This window comes from Cnephaeus nilssonii (genome assembly GCF_951640355.1).
Source record: "Cnephaeus nilssonii genome assembly, chromosome: 15".
Classification (NCBI taxonomy): Eukaryota; Metazoa; Chordata; class Mammalia; order Chiroptera; family Vespertilionidae; genus Cnephaeus; species Cnephaeus nilssonii.
The window spans coordinates 11,896,369-11,914,942 of NC_137086.1; the positions used below are offsets into that span (position 1 = coordinate 11,896,369).

The following is an 18,574-nucleotide window of genomic DNA, read 5'->3' on the forward strand; positions in this document are numbered from 1 at the left end:
AGTGCGCGCTCAGTACCTTTGCCGGCCCACCTGTCTGTCACCATAAGCAGCGCAGCTCACTCCTGCTCCTGCCCAGGAGTCCCCCATTCCTGAGTGAGTCAGGGTCACCCGTTCGTTCGGTGACAGCTGTGGCTCTCGCCTTACAGGAGCTAAATTGGGAGTTGGAATGTCACACAGAGGCCCCTTGTTCCCCACCCCCACCTCCAAGTTCGCCTGCTCCCTGGGGAGTGAGGGACAAACTGCGCTGCCTGAAGAGTGAACGAGAGGAGAAATTTCCAGGGACAGTTGCTCAGGGAGCGAGGGCTAGAGAAAGCGGCCTGTACGTGGCTGCCGGACTGAGCAGAGAGGAGGGACAAGTGTCTGAAAACAGCTCAGGACGCGGCAGATTGTTAGAGGAAGGCATAGGAGAGAGCGCAGAGCTAGGTCGAGAGGGGGCGTCAAAAGGGAGCAGAAGAATCCACAGACTGAGTGAACGAGGAGGGGTCCAGAGGCAGCGAGGAGAGGCCAGGTCCGGGCCAAGGTCAGCACGATCACTGAGGGGATGAACTTCGCAGTGGGTTTCAAGCCGCTGCTAGGGGATGCACACAGCATGGACAACCTGGAGAAGCAGCTCATCTGCCCCATCTGCCTGGAGATGTTCTCCAAACCGGTGGTGATCCTGCCCTGCCAGCACAACCTGTGCCGGAAGTGTGCCAACGACGTCTTCCAGGTGGGCCCGGCGGGGGCGGGGGCGGGGCCAGGTGGAGCAGTGCGGACTGTGGGAGACTTCTCATCAGAGCTGAGCACCCCCCCTCCACCCCCGCAGGTGATGGGGAGAGTGCTCTGTGGGACGGGTGGTGGCTGTCCTGGCTGAAGGGCCGAAGAAGAGCCGGGGTTCTAGGAGATCCCAGAGTAAGCATGAGTCAGCAGCTGCTCTGCAGGCTGCGAGGTCAGCCTGTGCTGGGACAGCAGCTGGGACGGCGGTATCTACAGAGGAAAGGAGACCCCGTAGGGAGTAGGAGGAGGTGGTCCTGCCCCAGGCTGCGTAAGGGTCTGTACTGGACTCTGCATTCCAGCTTGGGGTTTCAGAGTTAAAACATTATGGACAACCTGGAGAAAAGGGCATTGAGATCATGAAATACTACAAGGTCATGATGACAGGGGAACTACCGCAAAGCTCAGCGCATCCGTGTTTGGGAGGCAGAATCAGACCGTGGGCAGGGGACCGGGGATTCTCCCCACTTGAAAGAGCCAGGCCCGTGCCCCACTCCTGACTAGTCATCAAGGGGCCTGCTGGTTACAAAGGATTGACGTGCCTTCGAGAGAAGGCAGAGAATCAATTTTACTTCCCAGAAACGCAACCAGTGTTGGTTTACATGTGGTCACGGGGCAAAGCAGACCTAATCAAATCCACAGATATCATTTTAGCTACCAGTTTCAAAAAGAAGAGCAGCATACACCAGAATGGCTTATAAATGGGCTTTCTTTCTTGCCCTGTGTCACTGGTATAGGTTCGGTAATCTACAAAATGGGGCCAAGTTCAGAAAGAGTGAGGGGGAGACACACACACACACACACACACACACACACACACACCCTCTTGCTAACAAAGTGAAAACTCTGAATGGACCAGCGCTGGCCTGCTTAGTATGCACGGCAGTGGTAAGGGACCTCATGAACACACGTTCTTCATCGGTACCAGGAATTATGAGGAAGTGTGTTGAACAGTGATTTTTTGAACTTAACCCAGAACATGCTTCCCTTTTAAGCTCTTTGGGGCAGCATGTTTGGAGGGGAAGTAACGGGCTCCCTAAGCCAGGCCGTCCTCAGCTGGGGCCTGGGACCCACCCTTGGTCGGTTGTCTGCCATCTTCACTGATGCCCAGCCCCATAGCCTTTCCTGCCATCTTCCCATCGAGCCCCTTGCCCATCTCCTAGTCCTCTGTGAGTCTGTTCGGCTCCGGAGGACCTCAGAGCCAGTGATTTTCCCTCTCGGGGGGCCTAGACTGACCGTTAGGCCTCCCTGCCCCGGGCGCCAAGTCACGTACGAGAGGCTCCGCCTTGCCCTTCTAGGTCTTTGCCTTGGTCTGAGGACGTCTCTGAACATCTTTCAGACTGAGATGCCTCGGACGGAATGCCCAAAAGGTTTTGCCTTCCCTTCTCATGAATTTACAAGGAAACAGCCTTTCATGAGAGCCTGAAATATGGGAAAGCAAATGGGCGTTTGGAGAGTGAAGCTAATGTTGTCTGTAAGAAGTGGTACAAATATTAAAGCGATACACGTAGTATGCTCGGGCAGGGGACGCAGGCACAGGAGGCCAGGAGATGTTGGCGTGACCTCCCTGTTCAAGGCAGTCCTCTGCATCCAGGCGTACCTGCTTTGATTCCTGGAAGCTCTGGGGTACTGGCCTGGGCCCCGAGAGACCGGGGGATGCTTTGGGCCCAACCCTGTGCAGGGTACTTGTGGGATGATGTGGTGCTTAGGGCTTCGGGGTGGTTCTGTGGATCTTTTCAAGTGCAGAGCCCCCTGGGCCCCCAAACAGAGGAGACGGAACAGCTTGTTTCTCGCTGCTTTATTTGGGCCGGCCTGGTGGGAGGCTGACCCAGTTCTTCGGCTGCACTTCTGTATGTTCTTCTCAGTAGCTCTCCCTCTGAAAGATGAGCATATTTAGTTTCTTCACACATTGCCTCCACATTTTGACAACTCTAGGCATAATCAGATTGTCTGTTTTCTAAGTATAGGGACAAGAATAGGACTTTTGATTTCTCTATCTTCAAGCCACTTAGGAAAAATACCCTTAGAACATTGCCTAGAAAGTTAATAGAACTTATAAAAGTGATACCAGTATATTATATTATACACACACACACACACACACACTCACACATTTTTTAAACAGTATGGGAATTTACATCATGAAAAGTGAATCTCCACCTCAGTGCTCAGCTCCCTACTCCAGATGGAGGTAGCCATTACCCGCGTTCTTGATGGTCTTCCAGAAAATTTCCATGGATAGGCACAGTGTGTATGTGTGAATCTATATATATAAAAGCCTAATATGCTAAGTGTCCAACTGAGCAGTTGACCAACTGGTCACTATGATGTGCACTGACCACCGGGGGGCAGATGCTCTGACCAGTAGGTTAGCTTGCTGCTGGGGTCCGGCTGATTGGGACTGGGCGAGGCAGGGCCAGACACACCCTGGAGCCCTCCCACAGTCCCTCCCCGGCCACCAGCCCCAATCGGCCCCAATCGGGACTGGGTGAGATGACCCTGATCAGCACCCATCACCGGCTATTGGAGGGACCCCACCCGTGCACAAATTTTGTGCACTGGGCCTCTAGTACACATATATTTAAACTAGACTCATTGTCCTACACCTGCCTTTGTTCACTTACTCTTTCTTGGCAGTTATTCCATATCCACACATTCAGATTCATGTTTTTCTTCCCCCGACCCCTTTTCAAATGGCTGTATGATGTTCCATTGTTATGACTGGACCACAGTCTACAAGGTGTCCCCCAAAAATGTATATTCAGCCCTAGCAGGTTTGGCTCAGTGGATAGAGCATCAGCCTGCAGACTGAAGAGTCCAGGGTTTGATTCTGGTCAGAGGCACATGCCTGGGTTGTGAGTTCAATCCCCAGTAGGGGGCATGCAGGAGTCAGCCAATAAATGATTCCCTCTCATCATTGATGTTTCTATTTCTCCCTCTCCCTTTCTCTCTGAAATCAATTATATATATATATATATATATATATATATATATATATATATATATAATGTATATTCACTTAACAGCTGATAATTCAATTGATGCTTCTAATGAAAGAAGCATCAGATTTAACTCATTGAAATTAATAATTATTCAAAGTGTATATACATTTTTGGGGACACCCTGTATTTAATCAGTCCTCTAAAACATTTAGATGGTGTTCAGTGTTTTGCTGTTCTGAAAACTGCTGTGATGGACAACAAACAAGAATTTTAGAGAATTGTGATTTTATAACAGCAGGTAAAACTAAAGCCAGGAAAAATATTTGAAAAGTTAAAAGGTTTAATTGAAAATGTGCTATAGTATTGAGGGTTTGGGAGGGAATCATCCGTAATCCTACCTCCCCAACACAATTATTTTTATGTTTGTCTATTACTTTCAAGCCCTTGACCCATATTTTTACATAGTTTCATCATGGTTTCACTAGTTTTCATTAGAGCTGTATTATCTCTTTCTCTCTCTTTCTCTCTCTCTCTCTCTCTCTCTCTCTCTCTCTCTCTCTCTCAACTTAAACATCGCCCCCTTTAATTTGTCCCTCCCTCTCTCCCCACCCTGCACCCACTCAGCTACCAAGCATTTTGACTAGAAGAAAGCTGTTGGTGTGGGAGTTTGACACAAACATCTTCCCATGTGTTTCTGTATTTGTAAACTCTATTCGCTCCTGAACTGCTTTAAAGCAAGCCTTCCGTTTATTTTTATTCTTGCCCCCCTCTTCGCTGTGGGCACTTGTGTATGAGCTGCAACCTGTTGTAACTGAACAACCAGAAGGCCTTGTGAGAAGATGGTTCAGGAACAGCTTTTCTGGAGGATGTCCATCTAGGGAGAGATCTACCGCGATGGGAATATCAAGACAGGAGCCTCCTTCTCTCCTCCAGGGCGGTCAGGGAGGGAGATGACCTCTGTGTTTTGCCACTCCTCCCTGAATTCCAGTTCTTTATGGGTTCATTGTTAAGACCTGTTGTTATCAGGCACAGGCCTGCAGTGAAACCCTACTCAGCCAGCCTCCTCGACCACTTCCACCTGCTACTGAGGGCACAGCCCAGCCCTGGGCCCCTCTCCTTTGTGAGAAATGGATTTGTTGAAATGTTGTGAGTTGCACTGACCTTGATGCAGGGTTAAAGATCTTACTGACTTTAGGGAGGAAACATGATTTAGGGAAACAAAAACCTAGACTGGAAGGTAGCATTCCTGGGATCTCCTCCAACCAGTTTCTTCCTTAACTTGCCATGTGAGGTAAATCAGGCTATTTCACCCCTTCACGCCCCTTTTCACACACACGTGAAAGAGATGAAAAGGATGATTTAAACCGATCTTTAATATCCTTGTAATTCTAACAATCTGATTTTATAAGTTCAAGAATTATTATGGCCGAAACCGGTTTGGCTCAGTGGATAGAGCGTCAGCCTGCGGACTGAAGGGTCCCAGGTTCGATTCCGGTCAAGGGCATGTACCTTGGTTGCGGGCACATCTGTGCAGGAGGCAGCTGATCGATGTTTCTCTCACATCGATGTTTCTGACTCTCTATCTCTCTCCCTTCCTCTCTGTAAAAAATCAATAAAACATATTTAAATATATATATATTTTTTTAAAAAAAGAATTATTATGGACTTCCTTTTTAAGGCCTTTCCATTCCATTGCTGGTGTCTTACCTTGGGTCCCTCCTCTGCTTACCCATCTTCCGTTCAGCCAGCCTCCCTTCGCAGAACCCTTGTGCGGGGCTCTTTGCTAGGTTCCGTCAGGCAGAACTAGCCCTCCGCTCCCAATCCCTCTCCCGCCCACAACTTAGCACTTCTCAACACCTGGGCTCTTCTAAGGCTCTTCGACTTGTCTCCAAATGCCTGGTTTCTTCCGTGTACCCAAGGCGGGCTCAGAGGACCGGCATTGGCCCGCTATTAGTCCCTGGGGGAGAACGCCTCCAACTCCTCCAACGTTCCCCCTCCCCACCTGGCGTGGTGGGCCAGTATCCCAAAGCAGCATCCCTCTGGGTAGCAAGGGAAGAAGGAAAACATTCTGACATTAAGTATAGACTTGCTGGAGTAACTGCATTCACAAAGCATCTTTCTAGATGGAACATTTCTACTTGATGCTATGAAATGTTGCCGAGGAAATGGAAGGCACCAGAGAGTCTAAAAGAGTGACAACTCGTGGCATGTATGCTACATAGGAGCCTTGAACATAGCCTAGAATTACATTCCATTTATTTGTTTTGCTCCATGTTATTCTTCACAGTGAAGAAGGAACCGTTATTTCGGGCCCGGTGGTTCTGTGTGGCCATATATTGTTACGGTCTAGAGCAGTGCTTTGTAATCACATGCGTGATTCTATCTGAGTTAGGTAGAATGGGTGTTTTTGCCATTTTATGGGGAGAATGCAGGAAATAGGTTACAGCCACACAAACAAAGGACCAGAGTAGGGACATAAATCTAGGTGTTCCGTTTCCCGGAGTGATGGAATTTCCTTTATACATCACCTCACTGGCACATGAAATTTTCCTGTGGTGCTGGCTCTCTTGTTTACACTATCTCACAATGTACGATAAAGGGAAAGAACAAAGACATTTATGTGTACAACAGAACCCATCAATTATTTCTTAATCTTGAAACAGAAGCAAAAAGTAGGATTTTGCTAACTGGATATTAGCTGACGGCTCTTTAGCCCAACGTGAGACAACCAGCTATGGAAATGTATTCAGGAGGTTGCCATGCAAACCTCACGGTACAAAATTCCTATTTGTGATGAGGCCATCCAGGGACTTACTCTCAAGGCAGGAAGTAATATCTTTTAGTGCCAGGACTGCTTGGTCAGTTTGTGAAGCCTAGGGACCCTTTTTTTGTTATTTATTTATTTATTGTTAGGGACCCTTTTTAAAGACAAGGTCTGTGTGGTTTTGAAAAAATAAGTGTCTTTTAAATGCATAAAATATAATACATATGATTATAAAGAAAACCAGTTGTTAGAACTCAGCATGCATTCTCACACATTCTCAATGGGGGCGATGTTGCTCCAAGTACATCTGTGGTATTGAAATTTTTTTTATTGTGATCTTATTTTTAAATTTTTATTTATTTATCTTTGCTTTCATATAAGACCCCTTCCCCCAGCTTTAGCAAGGTACAAATGGACAAAAAGTATATCTATTTAAGGTGTACCCATTTCACAATATATATATATTGTGAAATGATTACCACAATCAAGCTAGTTAACCTACCCGTCACCTCACATAGGTACCGTGTGTGTGTGTGTGTGTGTGTGTGTGTGTGTGTGTGTGTGTGTGGTCTCAGCAAATGCCAAGTATACAATATAGTATTATTAACTCTAGTCACCATGCTGTACATCAGAATGTATTCACCTTATAACTGAAATGATTACCTTTTGACCAACATCTTCCCATTTCTCCACCCCTCACCTCCTGGCAACCACCTTTCTACTCTTTGCTTCTATACATTTTTGAGTTTTTCAGATTTGTGGTATTAAAATGTAAAGGGGAGGAGTTAGTGACTGGGAGGAAAATTGTCTACAAAGGCTCCTGGAAGGGACAGTAATGGGGGGGAAAAAAAGCTTGAAAAACACTGGAATAAATACCAAAATAACTAGAACATGTTTTATAGGGGAATACATGTGCTTTCTGATTAACACATTAACTAATGAGATGGAGCAGTGGGCCTAATAACTACCTAGTTTAGAAGTAGTGATGAGCGTAAATTATTTTTGGAGACTTGACCAACACCTGTAATGTGATATGACAACACCTATGATTTCTGTTGCTAAAATGCTTGTCACCTGCCTTCATAACTGAGGAAAGTGCCCAGGTTCTGCCAGAGGTTAGTGGAAATAGATGCAATTTTATTTTTCCATCTGATTCACTGGCCATTTGGATTCTAGCCACGGGTCTTCGGGGGGCCGTTGTCCCAGGTTAAGTACCCACGCATCCAGGCTTGGAATGGCAGAATTGTCTGTGACTCCCTCCCCTCCCACAGCCCACCCACATCCAAGGGATCGGCCTGTCCTACTGATTCCGGCCGGCACCCCCAGGCTCCCCTGATGGCTGCCACCAGCCCGGGCCGGCAGAGACTCACATTGCCTGCGGCACTTGCTTCCCAGCTGAGCTGTGCTGTGGCCCCTCTCCGTCCCTGTTTGTAACTAACCTCCCATGGTCTCTCTGCTCTCCTGAAACTCCTTCCTACCTACCATCTCCTGTTACCTGTCTACCCAGTCTCCAAATGCTGTCTTCTTAGACATCCGCCCCCTGAACTAACCGTTCTTTACTAAGTAGGTTTTCTCTTGTTGGTTCCTATGGCACTTTAGCGCCCCCTTTTCTCTCACGTCGGCCCTGATCATTGCATTTTTAAAAAGTAAAGGGTTTGGGGTTTTTTTTTCCAAACCCCGAAGTGCTTGTACAAAATTTGGAAATTATAAAGTTTAAAAAAAAAAAATTAGCCCTGACCGGTTTGGCTCAGTGGATAGAGTGTTGGCCTGCGGACTCAAGGGTCCTGGGTTTGATTCCGGTCAAGGGCATGTACCTTGGTTTCGGGCACATCCCCAGTAGGGAGTGCACAGGAGGCACCTGATCGATGTTTCTCTCTCATCGATGTTTCTAACTCTCTATCCCTCTCCCTTCCTCTCTGTGAAAAATCAATAAAATATATTTTTTTAAAAATTAAAGAAGGCCAGTGTGTTCAGTGGTTAGAGCATCAAATGCACACGGAAAGGTCTCTGGTTTGATTCCTGGTCCAGGGCATGTACCTGGGTTGGGGTTGTGGGTTCCCTCCCAGTCCCTCCCCCTGCCCCGCCCCCATCAGGGGACACGTGTAAGGCAACCAATCGATGTGTCTCTCTCACATCGTTGTCTTTCTCTCTGTGTCTCTCCCCCTCCCTTCCACTCTCTCTAAAAATCCATGGGAAAATATCCTCAGGTGAGGATTAAAAACATAAAAGAATATTCACATTGTTCACAAACATCACCACTATCCATCTCCAGAACTTTTTCACTTTCCCAAACAGAAACTCTGTTCCCATTAAACAGTAACTCTCCATTCCCCTTCCCCCGCCCCCAGCCCCTGGCAAGCACCATTCTGCTTTTTATTCTAGGTACCTCATATAAGAGGGATCATATAACACTTGTCCTTTTATGTCAGACATTTCATTTAGCATATAATGTCTTCAAGGTTCATCTATATCGTATCATGTAGTCCTGATGACTCTATCTCTGTTGTTTTATACAATCTATGTAACTTGGATCAGTATCATAGATTCTAGTTCCTTCCGTGTCAAATGTGCATTTTGTTCCTATGTTGCTAATATATTTTACTCGATTTATTTCCTTAATTCTGCCAACTCACTGTTCTTCTCCAACTCCGATCACTTATATCTCTTCTTTAATCAAAGGGACTGTTTTCTTTATTTCCTTCAAAATGTTATATTGAAATGGTACTATTTCTTGGAGCAATTCTTCTTCCAAAGTGTATTCTTCATCTGTCCTTTGCGTGTCATGCTTCCTCTTTCCCATTCTTTTTGTACTATCTCGGCTTGGATCTCCTGTTAGATCCCTTCGGCTTATCACTCCTCTTGGAATAGGGGTGGTTTTATCTGATGCTGAAAGTGAATTCTTTACTTAACCTTCCATTTGCCTTGGCTTTCTTCCACAGTTCTCTGAACGGTGAACTGGCTAGCTGGGGATCATCACTGGGTTGCAATCTCTGTTGAGTCCTTTGGCTTCTCTGGTGACTAGAGGTACAACTAGAGGTATAACTAGGATTAGTAGACAGTGAGAGCCTCAATGTAGTTATGCTGCATCAGAACATTTTTCACACCAAACCTGATGAATTATTCTCCCTGGGGGCATGTGTACATCCCTGGGAGGAGGTCTCCCTGAGATTTGAGCTATTGCCTCTCGTTTTCACCGACAAGAAGGTCATTCTGGTTGCAAGCTGGGCCCTTACCATGCTCCATAGCACAGAGGTTTTGATTTGATGGATCATCATTTGTTTATCTCTGCTCAGATAACTTCAAGCTGCAGTTGGATTTTAGGCTGTTGTTTCTGTCATTGGTGAAAGGTTGGTGTTTGGCCTTTCATGACCTTTACTAAGATCTGTTTTACCTGAAACTCATAGAGATGAATGTTGGAACTGAAAGTGTGGTATATTGATTACTAGGATGGACTCTGGAGTCAGAGTGCCCTGAGTTCAAATATTGGCTCTGCCATCTATTAGCCGATAGCCATGTGCAATGTATTTAACTTGTCTGGGCTACAATTTCCTCTCTTTGAAATGGGGCTGAGTGGAACCTACTTCACAGGGTTGACATGAAGATTAAATGAGTTAATGCAAATAGAAGGACTTAGAGCAAAGCCTGGCATAAAGTAAGTGTTCAATAGGTGTTAGCCCCTATCATTATAATTCTTGTAGTCCAAGTTAGGGGGTACATGTTCATCTCCACCCTCTGTACAAGGAAGTCTTGAGGATTAAATTCAATAATGTCTGGAAAGCCCACAGCACAGTGCTTGATACGTAATAGACTCTCAAAACATGTGTTGCCTGTTGAGTAATGAATACAGAGGAAGGGTACAGTGAGGGAGGGAGGAGGCGGAGAGAGGGTACCTATGAGTTTGCCTTTGCTCTGGGCCAAGGCTTTAGAATATGACTTTTTTTTTTTTTATCATTCAGACATTTACTAAACATCTTTATAGGCTCCCCACCAGCTAATCAAAGTGTTGACATAAGAAACATTGAAATCTGAAGAGAATTTTTTATAAGAGTTTATTTGAGCCAAACTGATGACATATGCCAGGGAGCAAGATGTCAAATACTCCAGAAAATAACATTTTTGCCGCTTCATTTAAAATTAAGGAGGGAACCCTAGACGGCTTGGGTCAGTGGATAGAATGTCAGCCTGCGGGCTGGAGGGTCCTGGGTTCAATTCCAATCAAGGGTACATGCCCGGGTTGCCGGGTCAATCCCCAGCAGGGAGCGTGCAGGAGGCAGCCCATCAATGATTCTCTCTCATCATTGATGTTTCTATCTCTCTCTTCCTCTCCCTTCCTTTCTGAAATCAATAAAAATGTATTTAAAAATAATAATAAAACTAAGGAGGGAACATATGGAAGATTACATGGAGGTGGAAAAAGGCAAGGTAAGGTTTGGATTACAGGATAGTTAAGATTATGAGCTCTCTCTCTCTCTCTCTCTCTCTCTCTCTCTCTCTCTCAATTGCAGCTTGAAAGGTATGTTAACCTAGATGCACAAGAACAATAGACAGGGCTTGTTTAAGGCAAAGATAAGCCTTTTACTATAAAAGTTTTATGCCTGAGGCATGACTACCCGCCATGACCCGCCCAGTTAAAATTTATGATCAGGTCACCCTGTGAGATTACTTGTCATAGAACCCCTCTTCTTTTATCCACAAAAGTCAAGTAAGATCCCTGCAGGAGCTTACAGGCTTAGAGTCCTCCTTACTCACTTGGATTCTAAATATTAAAAGCCCAGTGATTTTATACTTTAACCCACAACTAAACTAAACTAAACTAAACTAAACTAAACTAAACTAAACAACATTCATATAATCTAGTCACTGAGAAAGACAAACGCAGCCTTGGATAATCTCAAACTAATTTGTTCCAACTTTATGATCATTAGCTTCTTAGAATGCTCAAGAAATCCCCCCAAAAGTGTGATATTTGTAACATGCCAGTCACTCTCCCCAAGATAGGCTGCCCACTTGGCCACAGGGCCACGTTTCCTACCTGGCCTACATCTCTTGCTACCAGAGGATCCACCGGGACTCTGGACTTGGGTGCCCTCTAGGCGTCACAGGCTGCTGCTGCACGCACCGAAGGGACCTGAGGATCTGGAGAGTCTGACAGAACCCAACTGCAGGAAAATGCACCAAGTCACAGGCGACTAGTCTCTCTATTACTCTCTCGGAGTGTGTGGTTTTCCAACCGATTAGGATTAGATTCTGCTGTAAGTGACAGAAAACCCCAAATAACAACAATTTCAAGAAGGTAAAGATTTGTTTTTTCTCTCAAGTGAAAGTATGGGTAGTGAATTCTTTACTTAACTTTCCATCTGCCTTGTCCTGGACTGCCTCATCAGAGACACTCCTTTTATCTTGGTGCCATTCTCAACATGTGGCTACCTCGTGGCTCAAGACGGTGCTTCAGCTTGAGCCATTCTATCTTCATTTCAGTCAGCAGGAAGGAGGAAGGAGGAAGGAGGAAGGAGGAATAGGGCATGCCTTTCCCATCAAAGCCACAGTAACTCTTCACTTAACGTTGTGGACAGGTTCTGAAACTTTAAGTGAAATGACAGGTACCGAAACCAATTTTATGATAGGCTTATGGATATGGACAAGAGTTAAGGCCATGTGAGATCTCATCAGTGTGCACACTCCCTAGAAATGGCACAAAACATTTCTATCTACACCCCATTGGCCAGAACAGGGAGGCTTGGACACATGTTCTTTTTTTATTGATTTCAGAGAGGAAGGAAGAGGGAAAGATAAAAAGATCAATGAAGAGAGAGTGTTTGGCCGCCTGCTGCATGTTCCCTATTGGGGATTGAGCCCACAACCTGGGCATGTGCCCTGATCAGGAATTGAACCGTGACCTCCTGGTTCATAGGTCGAAGCCACACCAGCTGGGCAGACACATGTTCTTTATTCCATGTGTCTTGCCAAAATCTCAGGGGCTCTATTATTTAAGAAGAGGTGAATCTCGAAGAACAACAAGCAGTCTCTGCCAGTGTTTCATCTCTGCGGCTCTCTACAAATTGACTCTGTTCTTCTCTACAGACCAGCCTTCTCTGTTCATAGTTTCTGAGCCTACACACTTTCTATTTCTGCTTGCACAAGGTTTTGGGTGGCCACAATGTCAACTCATAGCCCAACACCACAGGTCTTTTCAGTTCCAAGGCCGTACGTGGTCTAGCCACCTCAGGTTCTGTCTCAATTCCAAGTACCTAGAGAGAAGGTTTGATATGTCTAGCTTGGGTCAGGCAATCACCTCCTCAATTCTGAGCCAATTGTCTGTGGCCTGGGGCATACTCGTCCAAATGTACATCGTAGAACAGTGTCAAGGGCAGCAAAAGAACCCAGGACTCCTGGCTCCCAGTCCCTAGAGTGATTTCCCAGAATCCCCCAGCACTCGTCTCTGCTTGAGCCCCTGCCCAGAGCTACAGGGCATCTCCCCAGGATGTGGCCCAGGAGAGCCCAGGCTGGAGGACATTGACAGCATCACTTAAAGTCCATTTCCTGCCTGAGCCTTCCTGCCAAGGCCAATGTCACCTCACGGCTCCAAGCTGGGCCCCTTTGGGGAGATCCCATTCTGACTAGGCCTTCGCCGAAGCGAGGCTCTGGCTGCAGGGACACTCACCGAGGTGGGCTGGGTAACAAACTAAAGGTGGGAAACAAAATTGAAATGGCCACCCACCCTGAGCTGCTCTCAGAGGAGGGCGCAGCCATAGAAAAGAGCTGATGCCATCCTCTCCAACCCCCTCTCTCTCCCCGCTGCTCCCCAGTTCCCTCAGGCCTCACGGCGCCTGTTCTCTCTCACTCCCTGCCTCCACAGGCCTCGAACCCTCTGTGGCAGTCCCGGGGCTCCACCACCGTGTCTTCGGGAGGCCGTTTCCGCTGCCCATCTTGCAGGCATGAGGTTGTCCTGGACCGACATGGTGTCTACGGCCTGCAGCGAAACCTGCTAGTGGAGAACATTATCGACATTTACAAGCAGGAGTCTTCCCGGTGAGCGGTCAGGGCCTCTTGTCCCTCTAGAGGGCAGGGCCTGGGGCGCAGCCTGGGAACCCATCAGGGTTGAAGGGAGAGGCACCAATCAGCCTGGCCCTTCAGTTCAGCGTTGAGAGGGGAGCAGAGAAGGAGAAGCACTTGTCCCAGGTCGCTCCGCTCGGGGGGTCTCTGATTCCTGGTCACTGCTTCGCCTTCACTCTCCCCCTGGGAAGGGCTGGCAGCCCACTAGCAAGGTCCTTGCCAACCCTCCATGGCTTCCTGCCCTGTGGGACCTCTCTGTCTTCTGGAATGGAGACTATTCTTGGATCTAAGCCTCCTCTACCCGTTAGCATCTTCGGTTCCTCAAAGGAAGCGCACTGTGGAAGTCACCTGCCCAGCCGCAGCACCAGCTGCAGGGGCAGAAAAGGTGGTGATGGCTGGTAGAGACTGAAGGAAAGGTGTTCACGGGGCCTCACACTCTCAGCCCCCCTCTCCCCCCGGCCTGGCCCCTGACCCTCCTGCCACCCTCCTCCCACTCCCCTCAGGCCGCTGCACTCCAAGGCTGAGCAGCACCTCATGTGCGAGGAGCATGAAGAGGAGAAGATCAATATCTACTGCCTGAGCTGTGAGGTGCCCACCTGCTCTCTCTGCAAGGTCTTTGGTGCCCACAAGGACTGTGAGGTGGCCCCGCTGCCCACCATTTACAAGCGCCAGAAGGTATCGAGCAGCAGAGGGAGCAGGCATGCGGGGTGAGGGCATAATCAGGGTCTCTAACTTCGGTCTCTTACTCCAATTGGTTTTAAAGTCCCAGCTCTATGGATGACCTTGGGTGAGTCACTTGACCACTCGGGCACTCACTTTCCTCGCTTGTAAACTGGGGATGGAAAGGCCTACTTCTGAGAGTTATTTCTGGGTAAAATAGGATAATGGCTGTAAGCAGATCCTTCAGTATGGTGGGCTAGATACTCCCAAAGCCCTCTCACCATCACACAACTAGGTTCTACATAAAATGTAATTTAAAATTATATTGGTAGGCACATAGGAAGTAAAGGAAATCTCCAAGTGGGGGCAGGGCGGGGGGAGAGGAAGGTGGAGTGAATTGAGAACAGAACTCTGAATGGTGAGCACAGAAAGAGCAGGATTTCCCAGAGGGCAAATGCTGGCAGTATTACTGAGCTAGAAAGATGAGACCATGCCTCCAAACACCTAGAAGATGGGGACCTGCAATGAAGACCCCCAAAGAACCCCAGGTTAAATTGGAACCCCAGGAACTGAAGTGGTCAGTTTCACCACCTGGCTTTGGCAAAAGCAAATACAAGCTCTGTCTGGAGAAAAAAAGAACTCAGTTTAAGGCCTTGGGCTTTTCTTAGATTAAGAACAACAACGACACATATGTAATACATTAATCAATGAAGAAATTTAAAAAAAAGAACAACAATGATTAGCTCACAATTGATGCACAAAGAAATGTACTCCATTATTGACGTCAGCAGAAACAAATATTAATAGACTTATACGTCCAAGAAATTCAGATATTGGAATTGTTAAAGAATAGAAAGGCACTGGCTATAAAATGCTCTAAAAAAAGATGGGATTAAAAAGCAAGCAATACAAAAAAAAAAAAAAAAACAACAAGCAATACTAGACTATCAAAAATGCAGATATCACAAAGACCCAAATAGAGCTTTTAGAAATAAAAATACAATTGTTGAAATAAAACATTCAAAGAATGAATTAAATGAGAGATTTCTCTGAAGACAGAATTCGTAAATAGCAAGGGTGGGCTGGGGGGGTGGAAAAAGCCTAGAATGCAGCACTGGGAGATGAGCAGGTTGAGAGTAGGAAGGTCTAACACATATTTGTCAGAGTCGCACAGTAAGAAAATAAAGAGAACGGAGAAGATGCAATGTTATCCTAACAGACAATTATGAAGAATTTTTTCAGAATTGATGGAAGGCATGAATCTACAGATAAAGCATCTAGCCCAGTGCCTGACACTTGATGGGTATTTGGTGAATGTCTCACCTGGTGGTAGAGGACTTCCTCTCTCGACCTTCCAGAGGCCACAGGGTGTGCTTCCACACTTCTTGGATGGTGCCACACGCTCCCGGTCTCTGGGACAGCTGCCCTGAAGATGCCCTAATGGTGGGGTGTGGGGGCAGTTCTCTCCTAGGCAGCCCTGGCTACAGTGGGAGGGGTACAGCGCTAGACCAGGTCCTCCAGCCCTAAGTGCTGGCCTGTGTGTGTGGCAGAGTGAGCTCAGTGATGGCATCGCGATGCTGGTGGCGGGCAATGACCGGGTGCAAGCCGTGATCACTCAGATGGAGGAGGTGTGCCAAACCATTGAGGTAAGCCTGGGATGGGAGGCAGCAGCGAGACTTTCTGGCTCCCAGAGGTGGATCACAAGTAATGGGAGGAGCTTAGCCAGGCTGCCGGATTTGAACCTCAGCTCTGCCCCTCACTGGCTCTGTGACTTCGGTCCAGTTACTTAACTTCTCTGTGCTTTGGTTTTGTTTGTTTCTGCCTACATAAAATAGTACTAATGAGAATGTTATGGCGCCTACCTCACTGGCTCTTTATGAGAACTAAGTGCGATAAGTTCGCTCTAAACAAACAAGTAAAAACCAGAGACATAGACAGCACCCATGAGACTAAAGTATTGTTATTTGCTGAGAGTAGATGTGAAAGTTCTCATCGCATTAAAAAAAAAAAAAGTGTAACTATGTAGGATGACAGATATTTAACTAGACATATTGTGGTGATCATTTCACCATGTATACGAATATGGAGTCATTACATTATACACCTGAAACTTATATGATACTACATGTCAATTATATCTCAGAAAAATACTGTGCTGTTATTTCTGAAAAGATCTGGGCATCCGCAGCCCTTGGCTGCAGTTCCGGCTCTGCCGCTGATTTGTTTTTGTTTTTGTTTTTTTTTTGTGTTTTTTTTTAATGTTTCTACTCAATATATCTTTATTTTTTTTAATTTTATTGAGGTATTATATGTGTACATATCTTACCATTACCCCCCCCCGCCACCCCACACCCATACATGCCCTCACCCCCCAGAGTTTTGCGTCCATTGTTTATGCTTATATGCATGCATACAAGTCCTTCGTTTGATTTCTTATCTCCCCCCCCCTCCCTAACTTTCCCGCTGTAATTTGAAAGTCTGTTTGTTGCTTTACTGTCTCTGTATCTTCTGCCGCTGATTCGGATGTAACCGACAAGCCACTTTTCCCTGGGGGCCTCTGCGCTTTGCACTGAGCGGGCAGTGGGACGGCGGCCGGGCGCTCCCCGCTCTGAGAAGCCAGCAGCTCCCCGCTCCCATCTCTCAGGACAACAGCCGCCGGCAGAAGCAGCTGCTGAACCAGAGGTTTGAGACCCTGTGCGCGGTGCTGGAGGAGCGCAAGGGCGAGCTGCTGCAGGCGCTGGCCCGCGAGCAGGAGCAGAAGCTGCAGCGGGTCCGGGGCCTCATCCGCCAGTACGGGGACCACCTGGAGGCCTCCTCCAAGCTCGTGGAGTCCGCCATCCAGTCCATGGAGGAGCCACAGATGGCGCTCTACCTGCAGGTGGGCCCCGGGGTGGCTGGCAGGCTGCGCAGTGGCTCGGAGCGGGGGCACCCGAAGACCCGGGTTCAAGGCCGATCTCTGGCACCTCCCTGCCCCACGGCCGTGGGCAAGTCACCCCCTCTGAGTACGTTTTGTGCTTCAGAATCGGGGGGTGTCTCCCCCCTGCCTGCCGGCCCTTCGGGACCGCGGTGGGCGTTCGGAGTGGACCCTTGCCCGCGGTGGGCACCAGGCTTACCCTCGCCCTCGTTTCGTTTCTTCCTTACAGCAGGCCAAGGAGCTGATCAATAAGTGAGTAGGCGGGGCCGGGAGGGAGAGGAGGGGCTGTGGGGGCTTCGCTGCCACGGGAAGGGGGGGGTTTGGGGGTGCTGAGCGCTGCCGCGCCCCTGCCGCAGGGTCGGGGCGATGTCGAAGGTGGAGCTGGCGGGGCGGCCCGAGCCCGGCTACGAGAGCATGGAGCAGTTCGCCGTGAGCGTGGAGCACGTGGCCGAGATGCTGAGGACCATCGACTTCCAGCCGGGTGAGGGCGCGGGCGCGGGCGCCGCGGAGGGCCGGGCGGGGGGCGGTGGGTCCGACCCTCCGGAGGGGGCGGCCGGGCGGCTGGCCGGAGCCGCAGGGACCCCACCTCACGGCTCTTCCTCCGGCCCAGGCGCTGCCGGGGAGGAAGAGGACGAGGAGGCGGCGTTGGATGGAGAAGAGGGCAGTGCGGGGCCCGAGGAAGAGCGGCCGGAAGGTGAGAGTGGCCGCGGGGCGCAGAGGGCCTGTCCCCGCTCCGGCGGCCGCCCTCCCCGCGGGGCCGGGACCCACCTGCAGCCTCCGCGCCTTTTCAGTGCCGCCCAGCCCCTCCCCCCCGCAGGAGGGAGCGCCCCCAGCGCAGGGCCAAAGGACACTTCCTTTTCTTTGAAATTAAATTTAATTCCCATCGCCATCTCCCCCTGCGCCCTCTCCCCCGTCCCCCGACACGTCCTTTCCCACCGGCCGCTCCCCTGCGCCCTGGGAGACAGGTGGGTGGGGAAGTGGAGGAGACACCCACGTGGCTGGGGGAGGGTGGGCCGGGCTCGGCGTCGCCTTGTTCCTGGGGGCCCCCGCTCACCGCGCCTTCTTTCCCGGGGACAGGCCTGCACTGACCCGCCCGCCGTGGGGACCCCGCGCTCCGGGGGCTGGCGCCCGGGTTTGAGGATCCGCGCCGAGACCGCGCGCGCCGGCTCGGCTCCCGCCGCCGGGGAAGCTCAATAAAGGCTAACGCGCCCCGACCCGCAGCTCCTTTCCCTGCTCACTCAGCCTCGGCTTCGGAGGCGGCCGTCCCCACCCCTCCCTTCTCCGGACCGGGGACCAGCTGGGGGGAGGGGGGGCGGAAGTGAATGAACCCCTATTGGGCACCTCGCCGATTGCAGGCGCGGATTCCCCAGCCCAGCGCCACGGGCAAAGCGTAGGGGCGGGGGGTGGAGTGGAGGGATCCGGACGAGCTCCGGGGGGACTTTAGGGGCGACGGCGATCTGGACCGTTCTCCTAAGTGCTCCTCTGGCA

The 18,574-nt window shown here is 49.1% G+C and overlaps 1 protein-coding gene across 1 annotated transcript; it reads left to right on the top strand.

The window, feature by feature from the left end:
- Nucleotides 1–541: 541 nt before the first annotated feature.
- TRIM54 (tripartite motif containing 54) lies at nt 542–18,174 on the top strand (the record flags this gene model as incomplete). Its single annotated transcript, XM_079791593.1, has 9 exons — nt 542–709; nt 13,316–13,488; nt 14,016–14,187; nt 15,723–15,818; nt 16,817–17,050; nt 17,316–17,338; nt 17,443–17,567; nt 17,697–17,780; nt 18,164–18,174. The coding sequence occupies 9 exons, from the start codon at nt 542–544 to the stop codon at nt 18,172–18,174; spliced, it is 1,086 nt and encodes a 361-aa protein (XP_079647719.1).
- Nucleotides 18,175–18,574: the final 400 nt, after the last annotated feature.